Below are 22,961 nucleotides of genomic sequence, written 5' to 3' on the forward strand. Positions count from 1 at the left end.
ACTACTGTAATCTTCAGATTCCTCAGAAATGAGCACCAAGCTCTGCCATAACTGCCCGCAGAGTAGTCAGTGCTGAAGATTGTGAGTGCCCTTGGCTCTGAGGCAGCTCTGAGGGCACTGGGAGCTGTCTTACCATTGCAGCTGCAGGACTCCCCACCCAGGGCCTGAACTCCTCACGTACCTGTAGGGCCTCTTCACTGGAGGTCAGCTAAACTAAGGGAGAAAGAAAACGCCTTAAGTGCCACTAGACCCTGTCCTTGGAAGCCCACCTGGCTTAGGGCCTGGGCTGACCTGACAAACCAGAGGTGGAGCTGGTGATCCTGTCTGCAGCTGCAGTATCTGAGCTATGCCTTCTAAAGGCTGCGATGGCCCTCAGTGGACACTTCTAACTGCTAGCTGGTGTTGGGGCACAGAATCTCATTCCAGGCACAGAACAGTGCTCTGAGAGGAATTAGTTAGGTGGAACAGGGAGTGTGTTAAAGCCTGGTTTCAGGCCCTTGGAAAGGCATGCAAGCCTGTGAGAAACGCTGGCCAAGGGTGAGCGCCGGGGCTGTCTGCGCTGCCCCCGTGTCTTGCTGGATTAATGTAAACTGCTTTGTTCGCAGGGCTTGTTGTCATCCCCAAACCAGGCCAGTTCTCCAGGTGGGACTGTAGTGTAGCAGCTGCACTGCTGCTCCCAGGCTCCCCCGGACACGTGTGGACTGAGGGAGTGACAGACGACAACGGAGCCATGAGCTGCGCTGGAGCCACATGCAGGCGGCAGGCAGCGGCAGCCTGTAGGGCTGTGTGGAGCTGCTAACCCAAAGAGTTGCTTCCATTTTTAATCAGTCTGTTGGGGCTGCAGTAAAAAATGAGAAATGGAGTTTTCTTGCTTTTTACTCTAAAATTCAATGTAATTAAATCCCATATATAATATATATACATATATACATAGTGTAAAGTAAAATGTTTCTTGGACAAGAAACCTTAAATTCAACTGTTATGAATAGCACTTGGCTCTGGTTTTGCACTGATCTATTTTCTACTTTAGGTAGTCACTAGGCAGCCTGGGATGCACTCATGAAGACAGTTGTCACCTTCTGACTTAAATACATAATTCAGAAAGACAGATGCTGCAATCATAGATTAAAAAAACTGTTTGCACTTAAAATAGTTTAATGCTAATAGAAAATGACTTTGAATATGGGGGTAGTGGACTCCCGGCTTCCACCACATGGAGTGAAGATGCCCTTTTTATCTGTTAACGTTTATTTTATTACTGTTGTTTCCAATGCAATCAAGCCTGTACTATATATGTAAATAATGTAATTCTGAAATGGGGGAGTTACTTCACTAGTAATTTTCATCATTTAAGAGTGATATTTCTAATTCACAAAAACATTAATATTAAAATTATCTTGAATATACTATTTGTTTACCCTTTTTTAACTGACGCTGTGTGATTTTCTTTTTTTTTGTTCTGGCCTCACCCATTGGTTGGTATGGAATTGCTCCATCCTTTGTCTGTCACATCCCTTGATCCCTCACTGCCAGTCCAGTGTAAGGCTGACTGAGAAACATGTCTCACTTGAGAATTCTTGGCTCTGGGCCAGTCCTCACAGTCCAGCACACTGCAGGAGCTGCTCAGGCCTAAGACTCTAGTGTAAGCACGTAGCCTTTTCTTTATGGTTTGGGGTCCACCTGCTGCCCGTGAAAGCTGAGAGCACACACTGGAAGTTTCCACAGCTCCATCAGCCGCACCATGACTCAGGTAGCTCAGACGTCATCACACGGGGCTTCCGGAGGGCTGACATCAGCAGGCCTGCATCTCTGTGCTCAGGTCCAATTCCCTGCCCACTGTAGCTGCTGCAAGTGATACCTAGAGACAATGCCTGTATTTCCAAGCAGGAGAACTTTTCTCACCTTTTAAAGAATCATACAGAGCTGGGCCCTTAAAGGTTTTATGTGCCGAGACTAAGTCATAAGGTGTCTGAGATATTTCTCCATTGATCCCATTAACTAGGGGCATGTGGAAGGAGTGTGGGGCTTTTGCTAGGTTGTCTGAATTTGTAGCAGCTGCGGCTGCAGCAGGATGATGCTACTGCACAGTTCACACACCAATGCAAGCCCAAGTCTGTCTTTATTCACATTAGGTTCCTGGCTTCCAGGCCAGGGAAGCCACTCACTTCTGCTGTTGCCTTAGCCTTGGGAAGGTGCACAGAACCTAGCAGTCTCCTGAAGCAGCTCCATTCTAGATCCTCCCTGTCTGCAGGGAGTGACGGGAGGAAGCCATGTAAATAGCAGGGCCGCAAGGACCGCCTGAAGAGACCTCCAGTTGCACTCCGCAGCTCTCACTGAGCACCGCTCAGGGTCCAGGGTCCTGGGTCCTTCCGGGCCTCGACCCAGTCTGTTACCTGGTGTTTCCATTTGCCCAGCTGTGCTGACAGCTGTCAGCGGACTGTGCCAGTGACAAACCTTCCTGGTTCTCGTCCTAATATTCATCCCTAGCCACATGGTCTAATGTGCCTTCCAGATGGTCTTATAACTGTCCCAGCATCACGGATAAACAGTGTTCAGCAGGTCCTGGAGCCATAGGAAGTGACAGCTCACTTACCTGTTACTGTAGGACTTGATGGATGTCACTCCACGTGTGGGGACTGGGGCAGAGGGGAGGCTGCATCATAGTGTCTTCAATCATAGCCGGCAGAAGAAGGTGAGACTGCACTGCTTTTCCAGCACAGACTGCTGTGGTGACAATTCAAACACTTGGCGAGCAATTGCTGTTCAAATTCTGCTGCATGGGAGAGTCCACGGTGCTGCACTGAGCTGGTAGGCTATGCCCATAGGAGGCAGAGAAAGCCAAGAGGTTTTCCCTCAGGTCCTTGCTGCAGCCTTTCCAGATACTGGTTCTCTGCCCCAACCCAAGCTCAGCCCAGCCTTGCAGGTCCTACTGTGGGCATGCTGTCGTGCCCACTCAGCTGGCTTCTGTCTCTGGTCCCCTTGTGTGTTGGACTGGCTGCAAGCCTGGATACTGCCTACTGGACTAAGGCTCCTAAACCAACAGCAAAGGCGGAGGACAGCCCTTTTCCAGGGCCACACCACGCTTTCAGAAGAGTGCAGGAGACACCCACCAACTCTGGCTCTGTCCATTCTAAGCCTCATACCCAGAGTATTCCATGCCCTCACTGCCCTCCACTAACCCATCTTTCTCCTACAGCCTCACTGCCCTTTGACTCCTGGCACTGCCCCTACCCACCCATCTGTCTAGTGGCCTGAAACTTGGGCGAGCAGAGTCCTGAGTGATGGGGTCAGATATTGAGACTCAACACTTCCCTGGGAAGTTTCCCTTTTTAAATGGTACATATATTCATGTTTTTTTTTTCTTTTTGTTTTTGTTCTCGAGACAGGGTTTTTCTGTAGCTTTGGGGCATGTCCTGGAACTAGCTCTTGTAGACCAGGCTGTCCTCAAACTCACAGAGATCCACCTGCCTCTGCTTCTGCCTCCTGAGAGCTGGGATTATAGGCGTGCGCCACCACTGCCCTGATTTAAATGGTATATATATATAGATATAAAAAAAGATGATAAAAGAAGGCATACTCAGTTCCTTTGTTCCCTAGGGCTGAGTAGAGCCTAGGTCACACTACACTGCTAAATGAGTGCTTACCATGAACGCACAGGGCCTGGGCTCCACCCCCAACATACCAAAAGCAAAAATGGAAGCCAAGAAGAGGGTTAGGAGGATTTTGTCCCCAAGTCCAGCTGTCTGACGAATGCTTTTGCCCTTTTTTTTATAGTTTATTTAACTTATTTTATGTGCATTGGTATGAAGGTGTCAGATCCCCTGGAACTGGATCTTCAGACAGTTGTGAGCTGCCATGTGGGCGCTGGGAATCGAACCTGGGTCCTCTGGAAGAGCAGTCAGTGCTCTTAACCACTGAGCCATCTCCCCAGCCCGCTTTTGCCCTTTTGAATCTACTCAGTACCATTCTTTTTACATTTGTTCCCATCTCTCCACTGTAGTGGAATGGACTTTTAAATGTGTGTGTGAGTGTGTGTGTGCACCCATGTGCAGAAAGAAGCACCAGGACACCTAGTGTGACACTTACTCTTCTCTGCTCCATTGAGTCCCTTGGTGGCCAGCAAGCCCCAGACACCCTCCTGTCTCGTCCCCATCCTGCACTGTTCCCTGCCCTGGTGATGGGGTTTTAGGGGTGTAAGAGTACCAGCTTTTACATGGATGCTGTGGATCCAATTCAGGTCCTGTTCTCGAGCCCAAGCACTCTGACCACTCCCTGTCTCCCTAGCCCCAGCCTTCTTTTTCTAGGGCACAAGGTGCCCAACTTGCCTACCTGCTCCAAGCCACACTGACCACCAGACACTGGTTCTGCATCCCTAAGGGAGTCTAGGCACTAGCAATCATGACATGGCCGCCACTCAAAGCTGGCACTCAGAGGACACGATGTCAGCCTGCCCAGCTGTGGCTCAGGAAAGCCGACACAAAGGAGCGGCTTGTAACACATTTAGATGGAGCCCATTCTCATGAGCCACAGTAACAGTACCTGATTCTGCAGTGGAAACCAGCAGTCTGCAAACAGCACTCCTAGGAGGTACCACAGCTACAAGACCTGGAATACCTGCCAATCCTGTTGGGAAAACACTGAGGTACAATGTGCACAGCCGCCTCTCAACCAAGCCTAAGTCACTCATCACAGAGATTTTGGTCTATCTTTTATTTGTTTTCTTTCTTATTTCCTTTTTCTTTCTGAGGCAGGGATACTCATTGAGTAGCCCAGGCTGGGCTCTTCCTGTCTTCTCTTCTATCTCCCCAGTGCTGGGATTACAGGTGTGAGTTACCAAGCCCAATCTTATGTTTTGATTCATATAAAAAGTCACCTCAAATCCTTACATTATGAGAATGAAATAAACCCTTGAATGAGGTGGTTTTACAAATGTATTAAACTGGAACATTCGGTACAGCTGCTTTGGGGTGGCAAACACACAGCTCCAGGCTGTGGGTACAGACGGGCTGCTGGGCAGCTTGTCCCTGGGCCACCAAGCATTGTCAGGACCACCAGCACACAGGGCATCCTCTGGCCTGTCCACTCTCAGCCGCAGGGGCCTAAGCCTGCTCATAGCGCCTGCCCTTGCTCTCCAAAAGGGTGACCAGGTGGTGTGCTGCTCAGTATTCGCCCCCTTTCCTGTTGATCGTAGGCAGGTGATACTGTTTCAGGTGAGGTTTGATGTCCTTCTGTGTGTCTGTCTGGTAAAGAAGAACCACAGACACTGAATGGAGACTGAGTCCAGGCCCTAGAGCAGCCCTACAGAAAAGCTAGAGACTACTACCTTCTTGTTCGCACCAGCACACTTCAGGGGTCTCAACACAGGGACTCTTCCGTTTGCTCCAGTGCCCAACACTGACCGCAGCGCAGGGCTGGAACACGATGACAGTCTCAGTTTAGGCAGTTCCACCAAGCTGGCTGGCCCTTGTCTTCTGGCATGGCACTCCTCTTGCCTCAGGGGCTGCTTCTTGAAACAGAACACTGATCAGTTCCCCTTCAGGAATCAGCTCAAGCAAAGGGCACTCTGCCTGATCAAACTGCCTGGCTAGAGCCAGGATGGAAAGTACAGTGAACAGCCAGCCACAAGTGTATGGCAGCCTTCCTACAGCCCACCAGTAAAAGGAGAGCCCCCAGGAATCCTCCTCTGTTCTGCAGATCCTACCAAGCACTGGCCCTCAGCACAGCCTGAAGACTGTGCTCTGGCCAACTTGCAGTGAGGTGATGGGCCAGTGCAGGCTTAAAACACTGAGCTATGACTGGGCTTTCTAGGCCCTGTTCACCCCAATAGGCTTGTACAGCTTCAGGGTAAGAATTCATTTGTTTGCTTGTTTGCTTTTGAGATAAGGTCTCACTATGTAGCCCTGGCTGGCCTGGAACTTGCCCTGTAGACCAAGATCTGCCTGCTTCTGCCTCCTGAGTGCTGGGATTAAAGGTGTGTTCCACCATGCCCGGTAGTTTCTGCATTGTTTAAGTACTAGAAAAAATGCCTAGCATGTGAAGATTTGTGGAAAATGGTGCGCAGCTCCCTGGAATAAGATTCTTCCACACTGGGTGCCCTCATCGAGGTGTGGCTTGCAAGCCACAGCCAGGAGACAGGCATAGCCGTCAGTAACTAGTGCTCATCTTGGATGTGACTACACAATTGGGGGTGAGGTGGGATGGAGAGATGCCAGCAGACAACATGAGGGTAGAGGGTGACATAGTTGAGCAGGCAGTTTGGAGGCCATTTATGGTCATAGGAGCTGAGGGAGAGGAGATTACCATGTGGGCCTGGGCATGTGAGGCCCCCTGGGAAAGACAGCCATGGGGAATGCAGGAGATCCTGCACAAGTACACTTGGTTCCTGGCCAAAGCTCTGGGAGACACTGGCTGCAGTGGCCCCATGTGATCAGAGCTGCCATGCACGGTAAAGGTGGGAGAAACAACTGACTGGTGAGAGGCTACAGGTAGAGTTAGATACTAGCTCCAGCCTGTACGACTGGCAGAACCAATGGGTACCACAGGTCAGGATGCAACAAGATAGGTGGAAAGGAAGACGGAGAGAGTGCACGGTGAAGCTGTCATGTCTGAGGAGGAAGAATGCTCTCCATCCTGTAGCTACGGCTACAGTGGCTTCTCAGTACCTCCTGCTGGGCTCATTCTCAGGACATACGTGACCACATTATGATGTGAGCACAAAGGGCTTTGGTGCAGAACAGGTACTTGCACATGGCTATCAGATCAGATACCCATGGAACGGTCCCCTCTCTGGGCTTACACACATGTTCTAGTAGGTAGTGAGGCAGAAAGGGCTTAGGTAGTTGGAGGCAGGTCCATACTACCTGGAGCAATTAGAATATTCCTAACATGAGACTGTAATAGCATGGTGTTCAGGACTCAGTTGACATGGTGCCCTCTGGAACGGGTGTGTCACCAACCTCCACACCTTGTGGCCTCCTCAGAAACAAGTTATGTAAAGGCTTCCAGTCTACCCAGCTCACTGATTTCAGCTCATACCTGCTTTCTGCCCTCCTTTGAGAATGACCAGTTTTGCCTGGATGACTCTGGCACCATGGGGTACTTCGGGAAGAAAGCTCTTCTGTGGTTGGCTAGGGTCTGTGTCTCAGCAGCCCTACAGGGGAGGAAGAGAATGTGGCCATCTCTGATAATGGCTCCAGAGCTTAGCTGTTTCCTTCAGCTACAATATGCCCTTATAGTGGCCATTCATGCTGTTTTCACAGAACTAGAGTCCTTTTCTTCCCTTCCTGTACAGATTCAGTGCTGTCTGGGCTGGGAACAAAAGTTATCTTAGCCGTGCAGTATTGTATGTGGCCTTAGTAGGGCCAACTAGTCAAATTCAGGAGTGTACAGATGTGTGAGGTTAGGTGCCCTCGGTAAGTCCCTCCCGCCGAGCACTTAGAAAACCCTCTAGAGCTAGGTGGCATACAGACCACTCAGTGAACTTATGCTGACTATCCTGGATGTGCCTCAGGCTCTTCTAGGGAGCTTACCTATTAGAGCTGTGACATCTAACCCCAAAGCAGCTCCTTGTCCCATGGGTCTCATAAACCAAGACTTCCCACTCATCATTCGGCAGTCTACCAGAAATCCTACCTCTGCACCTGGAAATAGGGGTGCTGAAGGGCTTGGTGAGCCGCGATTCGGTCATCAGGGTCATAGGCCACCATTGCATGCAGGAGGGAGAGGCATTGCGGGGACAAATTGGTTGTCAGTAGAGGTATTCCTGATCCCTTTTTAAAAGGAAAATCAAAACTCATAGCTCTCGACCTGTATTGAAACCCAATGATAATACATCATCATGCCATTATTAGAGCACTGGTGGCCGCCACCCTGCCTCTAAGGGCCCTGCACTGAAGGTAAGAGCTCACAATCCTCAAGGGAGCAAGTCAGGATGGCTGTGGGGGGACATATCTACAAGCCTAGCACTGCGATGTAGCGCTATGAGGATCAGGTGTGCAAGGCCAGCCCAGGCTACATAAAGAGTCTGAGGCCAACCTGGACTTTGAAAACGGGTAATGGAGCTGGGCATGGTGGCACACGCCTTTAATCCCAGCACTCAGGAAGCAGAGGCAGGGTATCTGTGAATTCGAGGTCAGTCTGGTCTACAGAGTGAGTTCCAGGACAGCCAAAGATACACGAAGAAACCCTGTCTCCAAAAAAAAAAAAAAAAAAAAAAAAAAAAAAAAAAAAAGGGTGATGGGATAAGAGAACACAACTCCTGAACTCCAAGAGAGAATCCTGCTAAGCCAATGGCTCTGCGAGACCCAACCATCAGTGCAGCTCAACTGCCGGATAAAACACTTGGCTCTGAGCTGGAGGGAGGCTGTACAAGGGACGATTTCTGCATTTCCTGTTCAATTATGCTGTAAACTAAACCAAATAAACAGGGATGTGTGTGCTATAAACGTACGAGACTCCCTTGCCTGTAAAAAGGTGAATAGGAGAAAACAAGGTGGGTGGCTTTTCTACCGACCTTTCTTGGACCATGGGGCTTCTGGGAGATCTTTTCTAGCAAGTTTCCCACTCCCTACAGGCCTCAGCTTCATCTCTCATCAAATCAAAACTCCAGTGGGGCTGCAAGGGCTGGGCACATTGTTACCCTCTGACTGCTGACTGCAGCCTCAGGAAGTCATCACAGACAGCCTTTCTGACAAGCAACCTTCTCTCTCACCCAAGCAGACCCAAGTCCCATATAAATGCTCTGGGGACGAAACCCAGTACCGGGCCTTCCTGAGAGACGGGGAGAGCTTTTTGTGACTCAGGAAGAGTAGGGCTCCCTGAGCCCCCAAGAGACATGGCTGGCTCCCCTCTCACAGTGGGTGACTCAGAAAATGTCACGGGGTCATGGAAACAGCTCTTGGCACCATCCCTGGCCTGCTGTAGAAAGGCTGGGGCACAGACAGAGTGCACACTTACTGTTTGAACTTGGTGAGCGTCTTCTGACAAGGTGTACCAATAACATCATGGATTTTTGAGATCTGGTCCAGTTCATTCACGCCAGGGAAGAGGGGCTGCAGGCTGCAGGGGCACAAGGAGGTGCGCTGCAGTGAGGCAGGACTCCCCCACACAGGCTGTCCCGAAGTAAACCTCTGATCTGGAGACTGTTGCTCTTTCTCTAGCCTGGGCTTTCCCTTCTGCCCCAAGTATTTCTTTTTTTTCTTTCTTCATTTTTTTTGTAAGACATGTCTAAGCTTAATTTTTTTGTTTTTCAAGACAGGGTTTCTCTATGTCCTGGCTGTCCTGGAACTCGCTCTGTTAACTAGGCTGGCCTCAAACTCAGAGATTCACCTGTCTCTGCCTCCCAAGCACTAGGATTAAAGGTGTGCGCCACCACCTCCTGGCCTAAACTTATACTTTCTAAAAATGTTTTTAAAGATTTATTTATTTATTATGTATACAGTGTTCTGTCTGTATGTCTCCCTACAGGCCACAAGAGGGCACCAGATCTCATTACAGATGGGAATTGAACTCAGCACCTCTGGGAAAGCAGCCAGTGCTCTTAACCACTAAGTCATTTCTTTAGCCCAATTTTTAAAATTTTTAAAAATTCTGTGTATTTTTGCCTGCATGCATGTCTGTGCACCATGTGCCTGCCAGGTACCCAAGGATGCCCAGAGGATGACATCAGACCCCTTGGAACTAAAATTATAGATGGTTTGAGCCACCATAGGAGTGCTGGGAACTGAATCCAGGTCTTTTGGAAGAACAGTCAGTGCTCTTAACTTCTGAATCATCTCTCCAGCCCCCTAGGAATTTCTTAAGAGACGGTCAGTGGATCTCACTCCTCAGTCCAGCACCCTAGTATCTCTACTATGAAATGCCATAAACTACACAGAACCTCCTGTCAACCCACAGGAGTTTGGTGAGAAAGTCCAGGTGGCCGAAGTCAAGTATGTTGGCAAATTAGTTTCGGGAAGCCTTCAGTTCAGAGCTGCTCTGATTTGGGGACATGATCCGTGTTCCATGCCACAACAAAAACTTAAAATACAACGTTGGCAAGTAGGACTCTTTAACTTCATGGCCAAAGGGGACATTGTGAGAGATTAAAAAACTGCTCTGAGGGGCTGGAGAGATGGCTCAGTGGTTAAGAGCACTGGTTGCTCTTCCAAAGGTCCTGAGTTCAATTCCCAGCAACCACATGGTAGCTCACCACCATCTGTAATGAGACCTGGCGCCCTCTTCTGGCATGCATACTTGAAAGCAGAATGTTGTATAAATAATAAATAAATAAATAATAAATCTTTAAAAAAAACTGCTCTGAGCAGAGGACATGATTACTAATAGCTCGCCTGTGGCTGTCTGAATTTTGCTCAGATGTCACGGGCTACTGTACTCTTAATTATCTGTCCTTAAATACCCTTCCAGACTAACTCATGGATCTTAGCACGTGACAAAGAATTGTCTGCTGGCGTTTACAGCCCCAGTAAAGTCACCGCTGGGCTTCCCAAATGACATTATTCGTCTATACAGACTAGAAGCAAAGAAGGCCTGAAGTGCATGTCCACACCATTATTCCACAGCAGTTAAAAGAACAGGTAAGACTGCTGACCCCTGGGTCCCTGCCTGTGTTGATACTTCACCTCAAGATCCCCCAGAAGCAAAGGCTGCGCCCACTCCTCCCTGGGCCTGATTAAGAAAGATAAGACTCACCTCTGAGTGAGACCCTCAGTCTGTTCTCAGCCACTGTTCTTCCCAGGGATGGTATCAAAAAGTCAGAGGAGGTGTGAGCTGGGGCTTTCTAGACAAGTCCAATTGTGCCAGGAGGAGCCTCATGCCCACACTGTGGCAGGGTGGTGCTACCTTGTTTCTCTGATCTTGCCTCTAGTCCCTGCATGATCAAGTCCTATCACCAGCCCCACCCTGCCACAGAGCCTGCCAGTACTACTGCCCAGGCCAAGCAAGTAAGGGCAAGTACTTAGCAAGAAGTGAGATGAAAACCTAGTCAGTTGCCTGCTGACGGAGAGCCCAGTGCAGTAGCAACTAAGCGGAAACCAGAATGACCTCATCCTGGAACTTAAAGGAAGGAGCTGGCAAGTGCCTTGCCCAGCCTCACCATGTGACCTGCCCACATCACCGCAAGCTCAGGTGCTGGCCCTGCTCTACCTGGCAATCTCGTAGAACACACAGCCAGCGCTCCACAGGTCCATCTTGTACGTGTAGAACCCATCGGTGAGAAGACACTCTGGGGCCCGGTACCACCGGGTAGAGATGTACTCTGTGTAGGGTTGCTTGGAATAGACACTCCGGCATGACCCAAAGTCCCCTAGTTTCAGGACATCCTGCTGTAAGGGAGAGAGAGCAGGGTTGGCTCTATGTCAGCCTATAGCCACTGTCACACAAACCATTTAAACATATAAACTAGGGAAAATTCAGCATCTAAGCAGCTCACAGCACACTGTGTACAGGCTTTCTAAGAGACTCTAGTGAAGAATGTGCTGGAAGAATACACTGTAATGCAAGAACACGAAGTTCCCTGTGTCTAGAAGGCACCCAAATCCAGATGAGTACCGTCACCAGTCACAGACACCCTGCTGCAGCAGCTCCAAGGCCATCTGTTCTGGGTGGCTCAGTTCTAGCCTCACTGCACACAGGCTTCCTGCAGTCATGTGGTTCAAGGGGACTCTTCTGATAGCAAGTCAGTTAGAGGGGCCATGCACGATACACTTTAAATTTGGGGAGTAGGGGGATTTTTTTTTTTTTTTTTTTTTTTTTTTTTTTTTTGGTTTTTCGAGACAGGGTTTCTCTGTGGCTTTGGAGTCTGTCCTGGAACTAGCTCTCGTAGACCAGGCTGGCCTCGAACTCACAGAGATCCGCCTGCCTCTGCCTCCCGAGTGCTGGGATTAAAGGTGTGCGCCACCATCGCCTGGCTTATAGGGAGATTTCAAGTCTGAGAAACCTCAGATTTGGAAGGCCCCCAAACCCGCTCTTTCCCAAGCCGACATTCAGCACGGAGAATGGCTATGTCCATTTCCGGTCAGGGAGCAGCTGTCTATTGAGCAAACTGCCTCTTTATATTGCATTCTTCCAGGAGAAAGTCAACAATGCAGGCAGCATTTGCTAAAGCAAGCCTCCTTTTACAAACCTGGAGGGAGAACCAAGTCTAACCCAGGCCAGGGTAGACAGTCTAGAATGGACAAGGCCCTAGCTTCTATTCCAGCACCGTGAAACCCAAAGCCAAACCATACTTTCCAGCTATCTGGAAGAGAAGAGATATCCAGTGAATCCAAGTTTATATTATAAGTCTAGAGAGATGGCTCAGTGGTTAAGAGTGTGTATTGCTTTTGCAAGAGGATCCAGGTTCGGTTCCCGGCACCCACATGGCAGCTCCAGAGGTCTTGAATCTTGGCTTCTAAGGCTGCCTACACTTTTGTGCAAATACCCACACTCAGACAAACACATACACTTTTTTCTTTTTTTTTCAAGAAAAGGTTTCTCTGTGTAGCTCTGGCTGTCCTGGAACTCACTCTGTCGAGCAGGCTGGCCTAGAACTCACAAAGATTCACCGGCCTCTGCCTACTGAGGCTGAGATTAAGGGCATGTGCCACCACCGCCCAGCCAAACACACATACTTAATTAAAAATAAAAAATAAATCTAGAAAAAAGAAAACTTCAAAACTTTATATTCTACCTTTATTGTGATATCAAGTTTCTATATAAAAGTTTTTACCTTTACTAGTATATTTTCTGGTTTTACATCTCTGTGAAATATCCCGTTTCTGCATTGAGTATTAAAGAAAGAATGAAGAGAATGACTTGCACCTCACTGATCCAAAGTCTCCGCTTAGAGCCGTGTCCCTGCACGCTGGAGGGGGGATCCACCCCTTCCCAGCTACCTGTGCATGTGGTCGAGTGATTTGCATAGTTGGTACATATAATGCATGATCTTTTTCTCTGACAGTGGATGTCTTCTCCCTGTGCAGTCAAGGAAATGGCCAATATGTTTACTAGTGCCACACACATACACACACACACACACCACTATGAATAAATATAAACCCTGTGGGGGTGGCAGCACACACACCTGCAATCCCAGCATTTAGGGTCAGGAGTTCAAGGTCATCCTCCACAACCTGTGGAGTTTGAGCCTAGCCTGAATTGCACAAGACCTTGGCTCAAAAAGACCCCCTCCTCTCTAAAAAAAATAATAATAAGTAAAGTATATGACAGCTTAGGTTCCCCTGTAAAAGATACCTGAAGCACCGTAGGAATAGAGAGCACATGTATAAAACTCCATCGAACTTTGAAACCTTTACTCAGGGGAGGGCACAGGCACGGCACAGCGCGTGTGTCAGACAACAAACTGGGAACCAGTGCTCTCAAAACAACAAAAGAAAATAACTTAGTTTTCAGATCTCTAAATCACCAGGTGGTGGTAGCTAGCACACACCTTTAAGCACTTGGGAGGCAGAGGCAGGTGGATCTCTGTGAGTTTGAGGTCAGCCTAGTTTACAGGACGAGTTCCAGGACAGGCTCCAAAGCTACATAGAGTGACCTTGTCCCGAAAAACAAAACAATCTCTAAGTGCAACTAACTTTTCATTCAACACCATAATCATTTTTATTAGACTGTTTCACATGACATTATAATTTACTAGAATTATAAAATCAGTTAGGGCAATGAGGACACTAAGAGAGACTTACATAGATCTAATCTACATGGGAAGTAGAAAGTAGAAAAAGACAAGATCTCCTGAGTAACTTGGGAGCATGAGGACCTTGGGGGAGGGTTGAAGGGGAAGGTGAGGCAGGGAGGGGAGCAGAGAAAAATGTAGAGCTCAATAAAAATCAATAAAAAAAAGAAAAAATCAGTTAGGGACTGGGGAGAGGGCTCATCAATCGAGAGCGCTTACTCTCTTGCACTCCACTGGGCAGCAGTCAGGGGGTTCAGACACCCTCTTCTGGGCTCTGCAGCTTACACACATTCATTTAGCCACTCACACATACACATAAAACAACTCTTAAAAATATAAAAGAAAAGGGGGAGGGCACTGGCTGCTCTTGCAGAGTACCAGGCTTTGGTTCCCAGCACCCACAAGGTTGCTCACAACCATCCATAACTGCAGTTCCAAGTAACCTGATGCCCTCTTCTGCCTTCCATTTGCATCAGGCACAGGCATGGTGCACAAACATACATGCAGGCAAAATACTTATACACATAAATTTTAAAAGTTAATTGAGATTTTGAGCTGGACGGTAGTGGCGTGTACCTTTAATCCTAGCACTTAAAGGTGGAATTCTGAATTCAAGGCCAGCCTGGTCTTGAGTTTCAGGACAGCCAGGGCTGTACAGAGAAACCCAGTCTCAAAAACAAAACAAAAAACCAAACAACAACAACAAAATTTAAGATTTTAGTTAGCTTTCTTAAGCTCGGGGGGATTTTATAACCTACTATCTACAGTGTTGGAGAAGTAGCTCAGCTGCAGATCACTTGCCCAGAGTGCTTAGGCTCTAGGGGCATTGCCCAGTACAAAAATAAAACAAACCAACCAACCAAAAAACAAACAAACAAACAAACAAAAAACAACCCAAAAGCCAGTAGTACTAGTGCCCTATGTCTTTAATTTCAGCACTTGGGAAGCTGAGGCAGGAGGATCCCCACAGGTTTGAGGCAAGCTTGGACTACAGAATCAGATCCTGTATCAAAAACCGAGACCAAGTATAATGACATAAATGTGAAATCCCAGTACTGGGAGGGCTGAGGCAGGAAGAGCCCCTGTTTCAGGGCAGCCGGAGCATGTAACTTCCATCTCCTGCACACCTGCTGGAGCTGGGCTCTCCTTAGGTCATTCCTGGGCTCACAAAGGAATTAGCCAGAGTCCCTCCCCACCAATTCCCTCTGCCCTGTGCATCCCAGAGCTCCAGCTTCAGACCTACCTTCACACTGTTCACTTATGAAAGTGCACTTGGCAGTCTTGTTCGTTCATGTATCCAAATCTTTTATTTGTCTTATTTATTTATTTATCCATTTATCTTTATCTATCTATCTATCTATCTATCTATCTATCTATCTATCTATCTATCTATCTACCTACCTACCTACCTACCTACCTACCTACCTACCTACCTACTTTTGGGTATTGTTGAGACAGGGTCTCTCTATAGACCAGGCTGGCCTCAAACTCACAAAGATCCATAGGCCTCTACTTGCTATGTGTTAGGATTAAAGGCCTGCGCCACCATGTCTGAGCAATTGTTACTTTTTTAAATTAACGTGTGTGTGAGTGTGTCTGTGTGTGTGTATGTACATAGGCTACAAGTGCGGTGGAGGTCAGAGGACAACACGTGCCTTTAATCCCAGCACTCAGGAGGCAGAGGCAGGTGGATCTCTATGAGTTCAAGGCCAGCCTGGTCTATAAGAGTTAGTTCCAGGACAGATTTCAAAGCTATAGAGAAACCCTGTCTTGAAAAAAAAAAAAAGAAAGAAAGAAAAAGAAAACCTCCAACTCAGGAAAGTCAACAGGTTTGGCAGCAAAGTAAGTTCAGTCATCTCATAAGCCCACACATCCAGATCTTTTTTTTTTTTTGTTTTGGTTTTTTGTTTGTTTTTTCAAGACAGGGTTTCTCTGTGTAACACCCCTGGATGTCCTGGAGCTTGTTTTGTAGACCAGGCTGGCCCCAAACTCACTGAGATTCGCCTGCCTCGGCCCCTCAAGTGCATGAAGCTGGCTGGTATTATTATCTGAACTGGACTCAGGAGCTTGGGCTGTTGGAAAGTCTCTGCTGTGCACCACAGCCATAGGGTGATCAGTTGGAGAGGCAGATGTTAAAGCCCTCACTCAGGTCTAGGAAGTTCTGAGCATGGGTACAGGATCCAAGAATCTAGTTTCTTAGCTGCCTGGGCCTCAGCATGAGTCCTGGTCAGCTACCCAGCCCTCACTATTCCTTAATCCCTTTACCAAAGCCCAGGAGATGGGGGCAGCTTTTTTCCTTAGGAGGGTGTCCTCATGGAAGCTAGGCACCAGAGGAATGGTGCAAGACCGGTGTTCGAGCCACTGAGAGTCCACACCCAGAAAAGGAGTGGGCTAGCCACCCATTGTCCAGTCATCTCACACAGATCCCAGCCCCCCAGGCTCAGTACATGTCTGATTTCTACCAGTTTCTTCTTTTTGGTCTAAAGAAAAGGTCTTTAGTAAACCACTGGAGAACCTCCTGTCTGTACTTCCCTCGTCTGCATAGCTGGAGTCTTCTAACGTACATTTTCAGAGTACTGTCCCTCAGAAAGCTCAGGGGAATGTCACGTGCAATCTCAGAATGTAAAACATGTAAGTAAGCAGTGACAGCTGTTCACTGTGAGTCGGCATCTGAAGGAAAACTGGCTGCACTGTGACAGGCTCTCCAGCACGCACACACTCCCATAAACCCCTGACCTCCAGCCAAAGCATGGCATTCTGATCAGGCTTGGAGGCTGCATGCTAGGCCCAGCTCAGCCCGGCCAATGCCCTCCATATCGGAGGCCCAGAGGTCATGCCCACAGCATGTGTGTACACAACCATGTGTATATGTATATACCAGGAACACCTGGTATCTCACAAATGCTCCTAGAGACACATGTCAGAGAAGTGAGGGCCAGAGAGGAGACATGATGTAGGTAGGATGCCAGTCTGAACAGAGCCTGAGTGATCTGGGCTGCCCTTTTTGTCAGCCATGGCAAATGCAAAAACACAGTCCTTCTGCTTCTCTGCTCTGAAGCCGCGTCATGTCAGGTGACTGAAAATGGAAATATTTCACCCCTCAAACAGGGCTTGGCTCACTGAATAAGATCAATATAGTGGTCTATTATTTGTGTTTGAGTAAATAAAGCTTGCCTGAAGATCAGAGAGCAAAGCAGCCACACTAGTCAGCCATACAGGCCAGGCAGTAGTGACACACACCTTTAATTCCAGCACTAGAGAGGAATATAAAACAGGAGGAGACAGGCCTCAGGCTCAGTCTCAAGTCTGAAGATTCATGGAAGCAGGATCGCCCATTTCAGTCTGAGGTAGCAGGAAGAGCCAGTGGCTGGCCACTTTGCATTTCTGATCTTCAGCTTGAACCCTATTATCTGTCTCTTGGTTTTCATTATTCGTGCTACAGATCACATTGCTAAGAACCACACTGCCTTCTGTAACGCTCTGCTTACATATGAACTACACCACACACTGTAAACTGCAGAGTGACAGTGACGGAGATGAATGACCACTGGTCACTGAAGACACTGCTCTCCACACTTTACACATGCGACTTAAGCATCAAGCAACCTTCAGAGGTAGACGCTAAGAGCTCTCCATCTTCAGCCTAATAGTAACACAGAGGAGCCCAAGGAGGATCCCAAAAGTACACGGCTGAATATGGACTCTGAGCCACATGCTGTATCATAAATAGTAGAGCCACACTTCCCCGAACACAGCTGGTGAAGTGCTCAGATAGGCCACTGCTCGACTCAGCCACAACAGACAAACTGCCAAGGTTCAAGCAACATTGCACAATGGAGAGGGGAAGGAATGAAGGAGCCAGGTGGAGTAGAGTGCCGTGGACACTGTCTCCCAGGCGTGACAAGGCCACTGAACTACCGACTGCACTGCAGCCCCCATCAGTGTTCTGTTACGGAAGGAGGAAGGACGAGGAGCTCTGTAGGCCCTCAATGGAGACATTTTGTTCAATGGTGAATCTTCTGGTAAGGTGCTTGTGCTCCTGTAGATAACCTCTCGCTCGGAGCCAGAACCGAGCTCCTATAAACAACCAAGACTCACTGGGTCTCACACACAGGAAGAAATAAGAACACCCCTGATGCAAACACATACATGCAAGCAAACACTCAAACACATAAAATAAAAATAAATATTATTTAAAGATATGAAACTGTAGCCTAGTCTACAAAGCAAGGTCCAGGTCAGCCATGGCCTGTTTTGGACAGAAAAACAGTCCAAAACAAAACATAAGAAAGTACAAGAAGGAAGGGGCTAGTTGTTTTTCTGTTTGAGTTTTGTTGTTGTTTCAAGACAGTTTTACTGTGTAGCCCTGGCTGCCCTGGGACTCACTCTGTGGTCCAGGCTGGCCTTGAACTCACAGAAACCACTGCCTCTGCCTCCCAGGTACTGAAAACTGTGACACCACCACCCAGTTTAAAAGAGGGATTAGTTGGGAACAGGAATGGGATTAGCAGGAGTTGGGGAGGGAAAAAAATGGCAGAGAGGGCAAATAAGATCAAAACACATTATAGACACGTATGAAAATGTCAAATGAAATCCATCATTATTTATAATTAATATAGGCCAATAAAAAACAACCATAATGCCAGGCAGTGGTGGCCCACACCTTCAATCCTTCTACAGGGAGGCAGAGGTGGGCGGAGCTCTGTGAGTTCAAGGCCAGCCTGGTCTGTCTGTGGAATGAGTCCTAGGACAGCCCGAACTTTACAGAGAAACCCTGTCTCGAAAAACAAAACAAAACAAAACAAAAACACACACACACCCAAAAAAAAACAAACAAAAAAACCATAATCAGATGGTCTCATCATTTTAGAAAAAAGTATTCCAGTGACAAATGTTGTCTCACCCATATTCTGAATGGCAGAGAACAATGGTCGGGAAAACAAAGATGTCAGTCATTCTGAGGCAGACATTCAAAAAGTACTAGGAATCCTGTAACAAAGATAGCTAGCAGGGCTGGAGAGACGGCTCAGCTGTTAACTCACATACTGCACTTGCAAAGAACCTGAGTTCAGTTCCCAGCACCATGTCAGGTGACTTACAACAGCCTGTAACTCTAGCTCCATTCCAGGGGATCAGATGCCCTCTTCTGGCTGCCATGAAAACCTGCACACGTGTCATGCATGTGTGCAGAAATGCAAAAAATTATTAAAAACATAGCTTATGTTTTCCTTCTTATCTATGTACAAAAACTGAAGGATCCTCTTAATAAAGGTAGAATTAAACCTGCTAAATGCTGAAGCTGAATTGGCAATGTTTCCCTCCTTGCTGTTGGTACATAAGAGATCAGATCTGATAAAGAATGCATTTACCTAGTTCAGCAAGGTTTGCGTAACAGTTCTGCTGCATGGTGGCGAGGCACAGAGCACTGTCCCAGTGTCTCCTGCCTCGTGTCATTCTCCCACTCTCATGGCCTCATTGCAGGATGCCTGCTCCACCCACAGCCTCAGAGAGCACAGCCCTGAGTGACACAGCCCTACCACTGACCAACGATGTGTTCTAAAACATGCTCTGAGCCAACCTCTTCTCTCCCAATAGTGTAATAAACACTGGCTGTTGCCACTGGAGTGTCTCAGGGTTTAGAAGACCAAGCATTCAAAGGAGAAAGGGGAAAGGCTGGGAGCAATGGTAGGGGACTGTGCAGCCACAGTCTGTGCACAGCCTCAGTAATCAGTTCCCTTGGTTCTGCTTTCCAGAGACCTGACTGGACTTTTCCCATACAGGGCAATCCTGTGTGCACTATGTTATACCTCTACAACAACAGCCCATGGCAGGGAACTAGGACGAAGACCCCTCATGCCTGACTGCCACAGGTCCAGGTAAGCCTGGGAGTCTTCAGTTCTCAGTCAGCCTGCCTCCCAGGGCACCTGCTGGGCAAAGGAAAAACAGCCACAGCACACTTTCTTCTAGTTATTTCTACAACAGACTATATGTGTCATGAATAGCAAAAGCCACACCTACAATGCCGAGTCTCCACTTTCTCAGATGCTTGTTTGTCCCAGACTACTATATGTGAGTAGACAACCCACTGAAGCCAGCATGACCTCCTTCATTCCGTGGTTGTTTTTTAGTATGTGACAGTGCTACTGAGTGCTCTAATGACCAGAGCAGCCATTAAGGTCACATGACTGCTACTTGAAGCAAAAGTTTTAGTGACCCAGAGCTTTCAGTAGGTCCACACTGTCATCAGTAGGAACAAACAATCGGGAGAGATTTCCTGGAAGCCCAAGCTGGGCCAGGGTACGTACAGAACGCAGGTTTCACGGACTCGAGTCTCAATGCCAGCTCTGTCCTACCTGAAGAGCTTTCCCCTGGATTACTGCCTAATCCCCCAAACCTCACTTAGCTCATCTGTAGCGATGACAGAAACAGGACCAATGGCAGTTTGTTCTCAGCAGTGTGCACGTGCTTGAAAATATGGACTCTGAAGCCGGGCTCAGTTCAAGTCTGAGTTCTGCTGCTTACCAGACAAGGTGCTTTTTTCCTGCTCTTTGATTTCCTCATCTGTAAAGTGGGGATATGAACAACAGGCAGGGGTGCAGGGGATCTTGGCAGTGTATTTCTATAAGAATTAGAACAGAGCCTGAGCAGTGTGAACAGCCATGAGCAGTGCAGCAGCAGCCTATACTTCTTGTGTTACTAATTCTGGAATCATAGTGTGTATTTCAATAATAAATGCCTTGTAAATGCTGCCAGCTTTTATCCAGATTTTAACATCTAGGGTGCCTGGTATAGCTGGCAACAACTTAGATTCAGTGCAGACAATAGAGTCCCTGGCCTGTGAAAGATAGGCAACACTCACGATAAAGGCCACGAGCTTCTATTAGGTATTTACAGAAAAGTGCTCATCATTGTAAAATGGTATCTTCCAAAGCTCAGAAACAACTTGTAAGGACTGTGAGCCATTCTCAATAATGTAACCATTGGTCAAGCATGGTGACATAGGCCTTTAATCTTAGCACCAAGCACTTGGGAGGCAGAGGCAGTTAGATGTCTGTGAGTTTGAGGCCAGCCTGGTCTACCTGTCTACATACTGAATTCCAGGACAGCTAGTACTATATAGAGAGAACCTGTGTCAAAAGAGAGAGAGAGAGAGAGAAAGATAGAGAGACACATAGAGAGAATGTAACCACAGCAGCACTCAGAATCCCCCCAACTCTAGGCATAACCAGCCCGTGAACACACTGGGTCCTTCCCTGTACACGAAACACCCTCGGCACTGTCTTCCTTCTGAGCCTCAGGTTTCCTCTTGGCTACTTGCTTTTAGATAGCTCCAAAAACCTCTCATTTTGGAGGTCCTGCAGGCAAGCAAATGAAGCACATCTTCCCCGCTGTTTTGCTGTAGTTAATCTGACTGGCGGACCATGGTGAAAACAGCTGCCTACTTTCCTTTTTGGGGGATCCAAAGGCCTCTGTGAAAAATCACTGACTCTTCACTTGGGCATGTCACAGTATCCAGGGGTATGTTTCATACTTTAGGAGGATGGAAACGCCACCTTCAGACCATACTGATGCCCTCACTTCTGAACTTGTGTCCCAGAAAAAGCCATCAAGTTGGATTACCTGCGCACAGACATCTGACTGCTCTACCCCAACACTTTCTCCCACCTAAAAATAGACCCAGGTACGGTAAACACACTTGAGGATTTGAGTTTCCATCATACTTGGCCACCTTAAGAAAAAATTGCCTTTTGCAAACCTTTCAGTGATTGTCACCCTGCATAGCAGGCAGATAAGACAGACCTGTTTGGGTAACTGTCAACAATGATTGTCTGCTGGTCTAACTGCAAGTCTTTCACAGTCTCTGAAGGTAGATATAGAAAGAAATGCTTCAGTTTCTTCAATGACACAATCTCCTGGCTATTGGGAATTAAATAAATAATTTTCTAAATATACCTTTCTCAAATGTCTAAACACATAGCAACACAGACATTTCTCCTCCCCGTGAGCATAAAGCATAAATATAGCACACCCTAGAAGGCAAAAAAAAAAAGGTTTCTAACATTAGGTATGCATCTTACAGATACAGAGAATTGTCATTAAACAACCAAGGAAGGGCTCCCTTGTGTTTTGTTTTCTGAGATGTGCCCTTATTATGTAGCTAAGGACTTGCTCTATAGTCTATACTAGCCTCTGGATTCCTGTCATTCTGCCTCAGCCACCGGTACTCTGGGACTGCAGGTGTGAGCTGCCATCAGCCCTATACAGATTCTTTAAAATGTAAAGTGTTGGGGGTGGGTGTCGCTAGGTGACAAAGCAGTGCCAGAATCAGCTGTTTGAGGCAAAGGTTTAAGTTATCTCTGATGCTTTCACCAGAGCGCCATCACAAAGACGGTGTTCCCAAGACTCTACGGCAACTGTCTGCTCCTTTTCCATTTCTTTCTTTCTCCTTTCTTTATGTATTTATTTTCCTCCAGTACTAGGGATTAGCCCCAAGGCTTTTCACATGCTAGGCAAGCGTTATACCACTGAGCTAATATCCTTAGGCCTTTCTTCTTTAACATTTGAGACAGAGTCTTGCAACTTAGCCAAGGGTTAGTCTTGGCAATCCTCCTTCCTCCATCTCTCAATAAGCCTGGATTACAGGTATGTCCCACCAGGTCTGGCAGCTGTTTTGCTTGGTTCTGTTTCTCATTTGTCCTTTGGGTACTATGTGATCTAGAAAATAGACTGTCTCCTATATTGCTTTCATAGTTGCATTTCATCATGACATCTAACATAACCTTGAAGTCAGATACTCAGGGACATCGATTCAACGAAAGCCAAAGCTCTGCTTCCTGGCACCCTCAGGACACTCTGCACACATCCAAGGCCATAACAGGCCATCTCAGCAAGTGAGCTGTCCCGAACAGTGCTTTACTGCTCAGAGGGAAGGAACGAAGGCGCATCCTGGAATATGACAAATGCAAGGAGGGACGATCCTCCCTATGGTAGTCCAGGGGAGAGCTCGGCTTCTTGGGAGCACAGGAGGGAATGGTGAGCAAGGGAGGAGCTTCAGAGTGAAACCTTATGAGGAGGGCATGCCTTCAGCCTAGCCTCACCCAAATCACAGGATCTCCCAGAAAGCTTGTGGCTTCTTCAGTCATCACTAAGAGGCTGTCATAACAATGCCTCCTGGGCCCAGTGCAGCAGCTCCGTACTGCACACTTCCCTGTTACTATAGTCACTACAGCAGTGCAGTGGCTACAACACATAGGGGACCCCAAACATTTCTTACAAGGTCATCTCAGGTTAC

General features: G+C 47.7%; 2 protein-coding genes across 17 annotated transcripts in view; one reads left to right on the top strand and one right to left on the bottom strand.

The window, feature by feature from the left end:
• The window catches only part of Wdr20 (WD repeat domain 20), a 69,976-nt gene extending 68,548 nt beyond the window's left edge, over positions 1-1,428 (top strand). For all 9 annotated transcript variants that reach the window (XM_050154705.1, XM_050154695.1, XM_050154696.1 and 6 more), the window contains one exon: positions 606-1,428. In XM_050154705.1, coding sequence (XP_050010662.1) covers positions 606-659 — 54 coding nt within the window. In that variant the 3' untranslated portion in view covers positions 660-1,428. The remainder of the gene's footprint in view (positions 1-605) is intronic.
• Positions 1,429-3,330: 1,902 nt separating this feature from the next.
• The window catches only part of Mok (MOK protein kinase), a 37,609-nt gene continuing 17,978 nt past the window's right edge, over positions 3,331-22,961 (bottom strand). For 2 of the 8 annotated variants that reach the window (XM_050154814.1, XM_050154818.1), the window contains 8 exons: positions 12,873-12,951; positions 12,707-12,755; positions 11,143-11,321; positions 8,956-9,057; positions 7,633-7,806; positions 7,036-7,150; positions 5,324-5,506; positions 3,331-5,240 (listed from right to left, as the gene is read on the bottom strand). In XM_050154814.1, the coding sequence (XP_050010771.1) occupies positions 5,160-5,240; positions 5,324-5,506; positions 7,036-7,150; positions 7,633-7,806; positions 8,956-9,057; positions 11,143-11,321; positions 12,707-12,755; positions 12,873-12,951 (962 nt within the window). In that variant the 3' untranslated portion in view covers positions 3,331-5,159. The remainder of the gene's footprint in view (positions 5,241-5,323; positions 5,507-7,035; positions 7,151-7,632; positions 7,807-8,955; positions 9,058-11,142; positions 11,322-12,706; positions 12,756-12,872; positions 12,952-22,961) is intronic. The other 6 variants (XM_050154817.1, XM_050154819.1, XM_050154815.1 and 3 more) reach the window with 5 other exon arrangements.

Source organism: Alexandromys fortis, unplaced genomic scaffold (assembly GCF_014885135.2).
Source record: "Alexandromys fortis isolate MF-2015 unplaced genomic scaffold, M_Fortis_MF-2015_v1.1 scaffold_91, whole genome shotgun sequence".
NCBI classification, from domain to species: domain Eukaryota; kingdom Metazoa; phylum Chordata; class Mammalia; order Rodentia; family Cricetidae; genus Alexandromys; species Alexandromys fortis.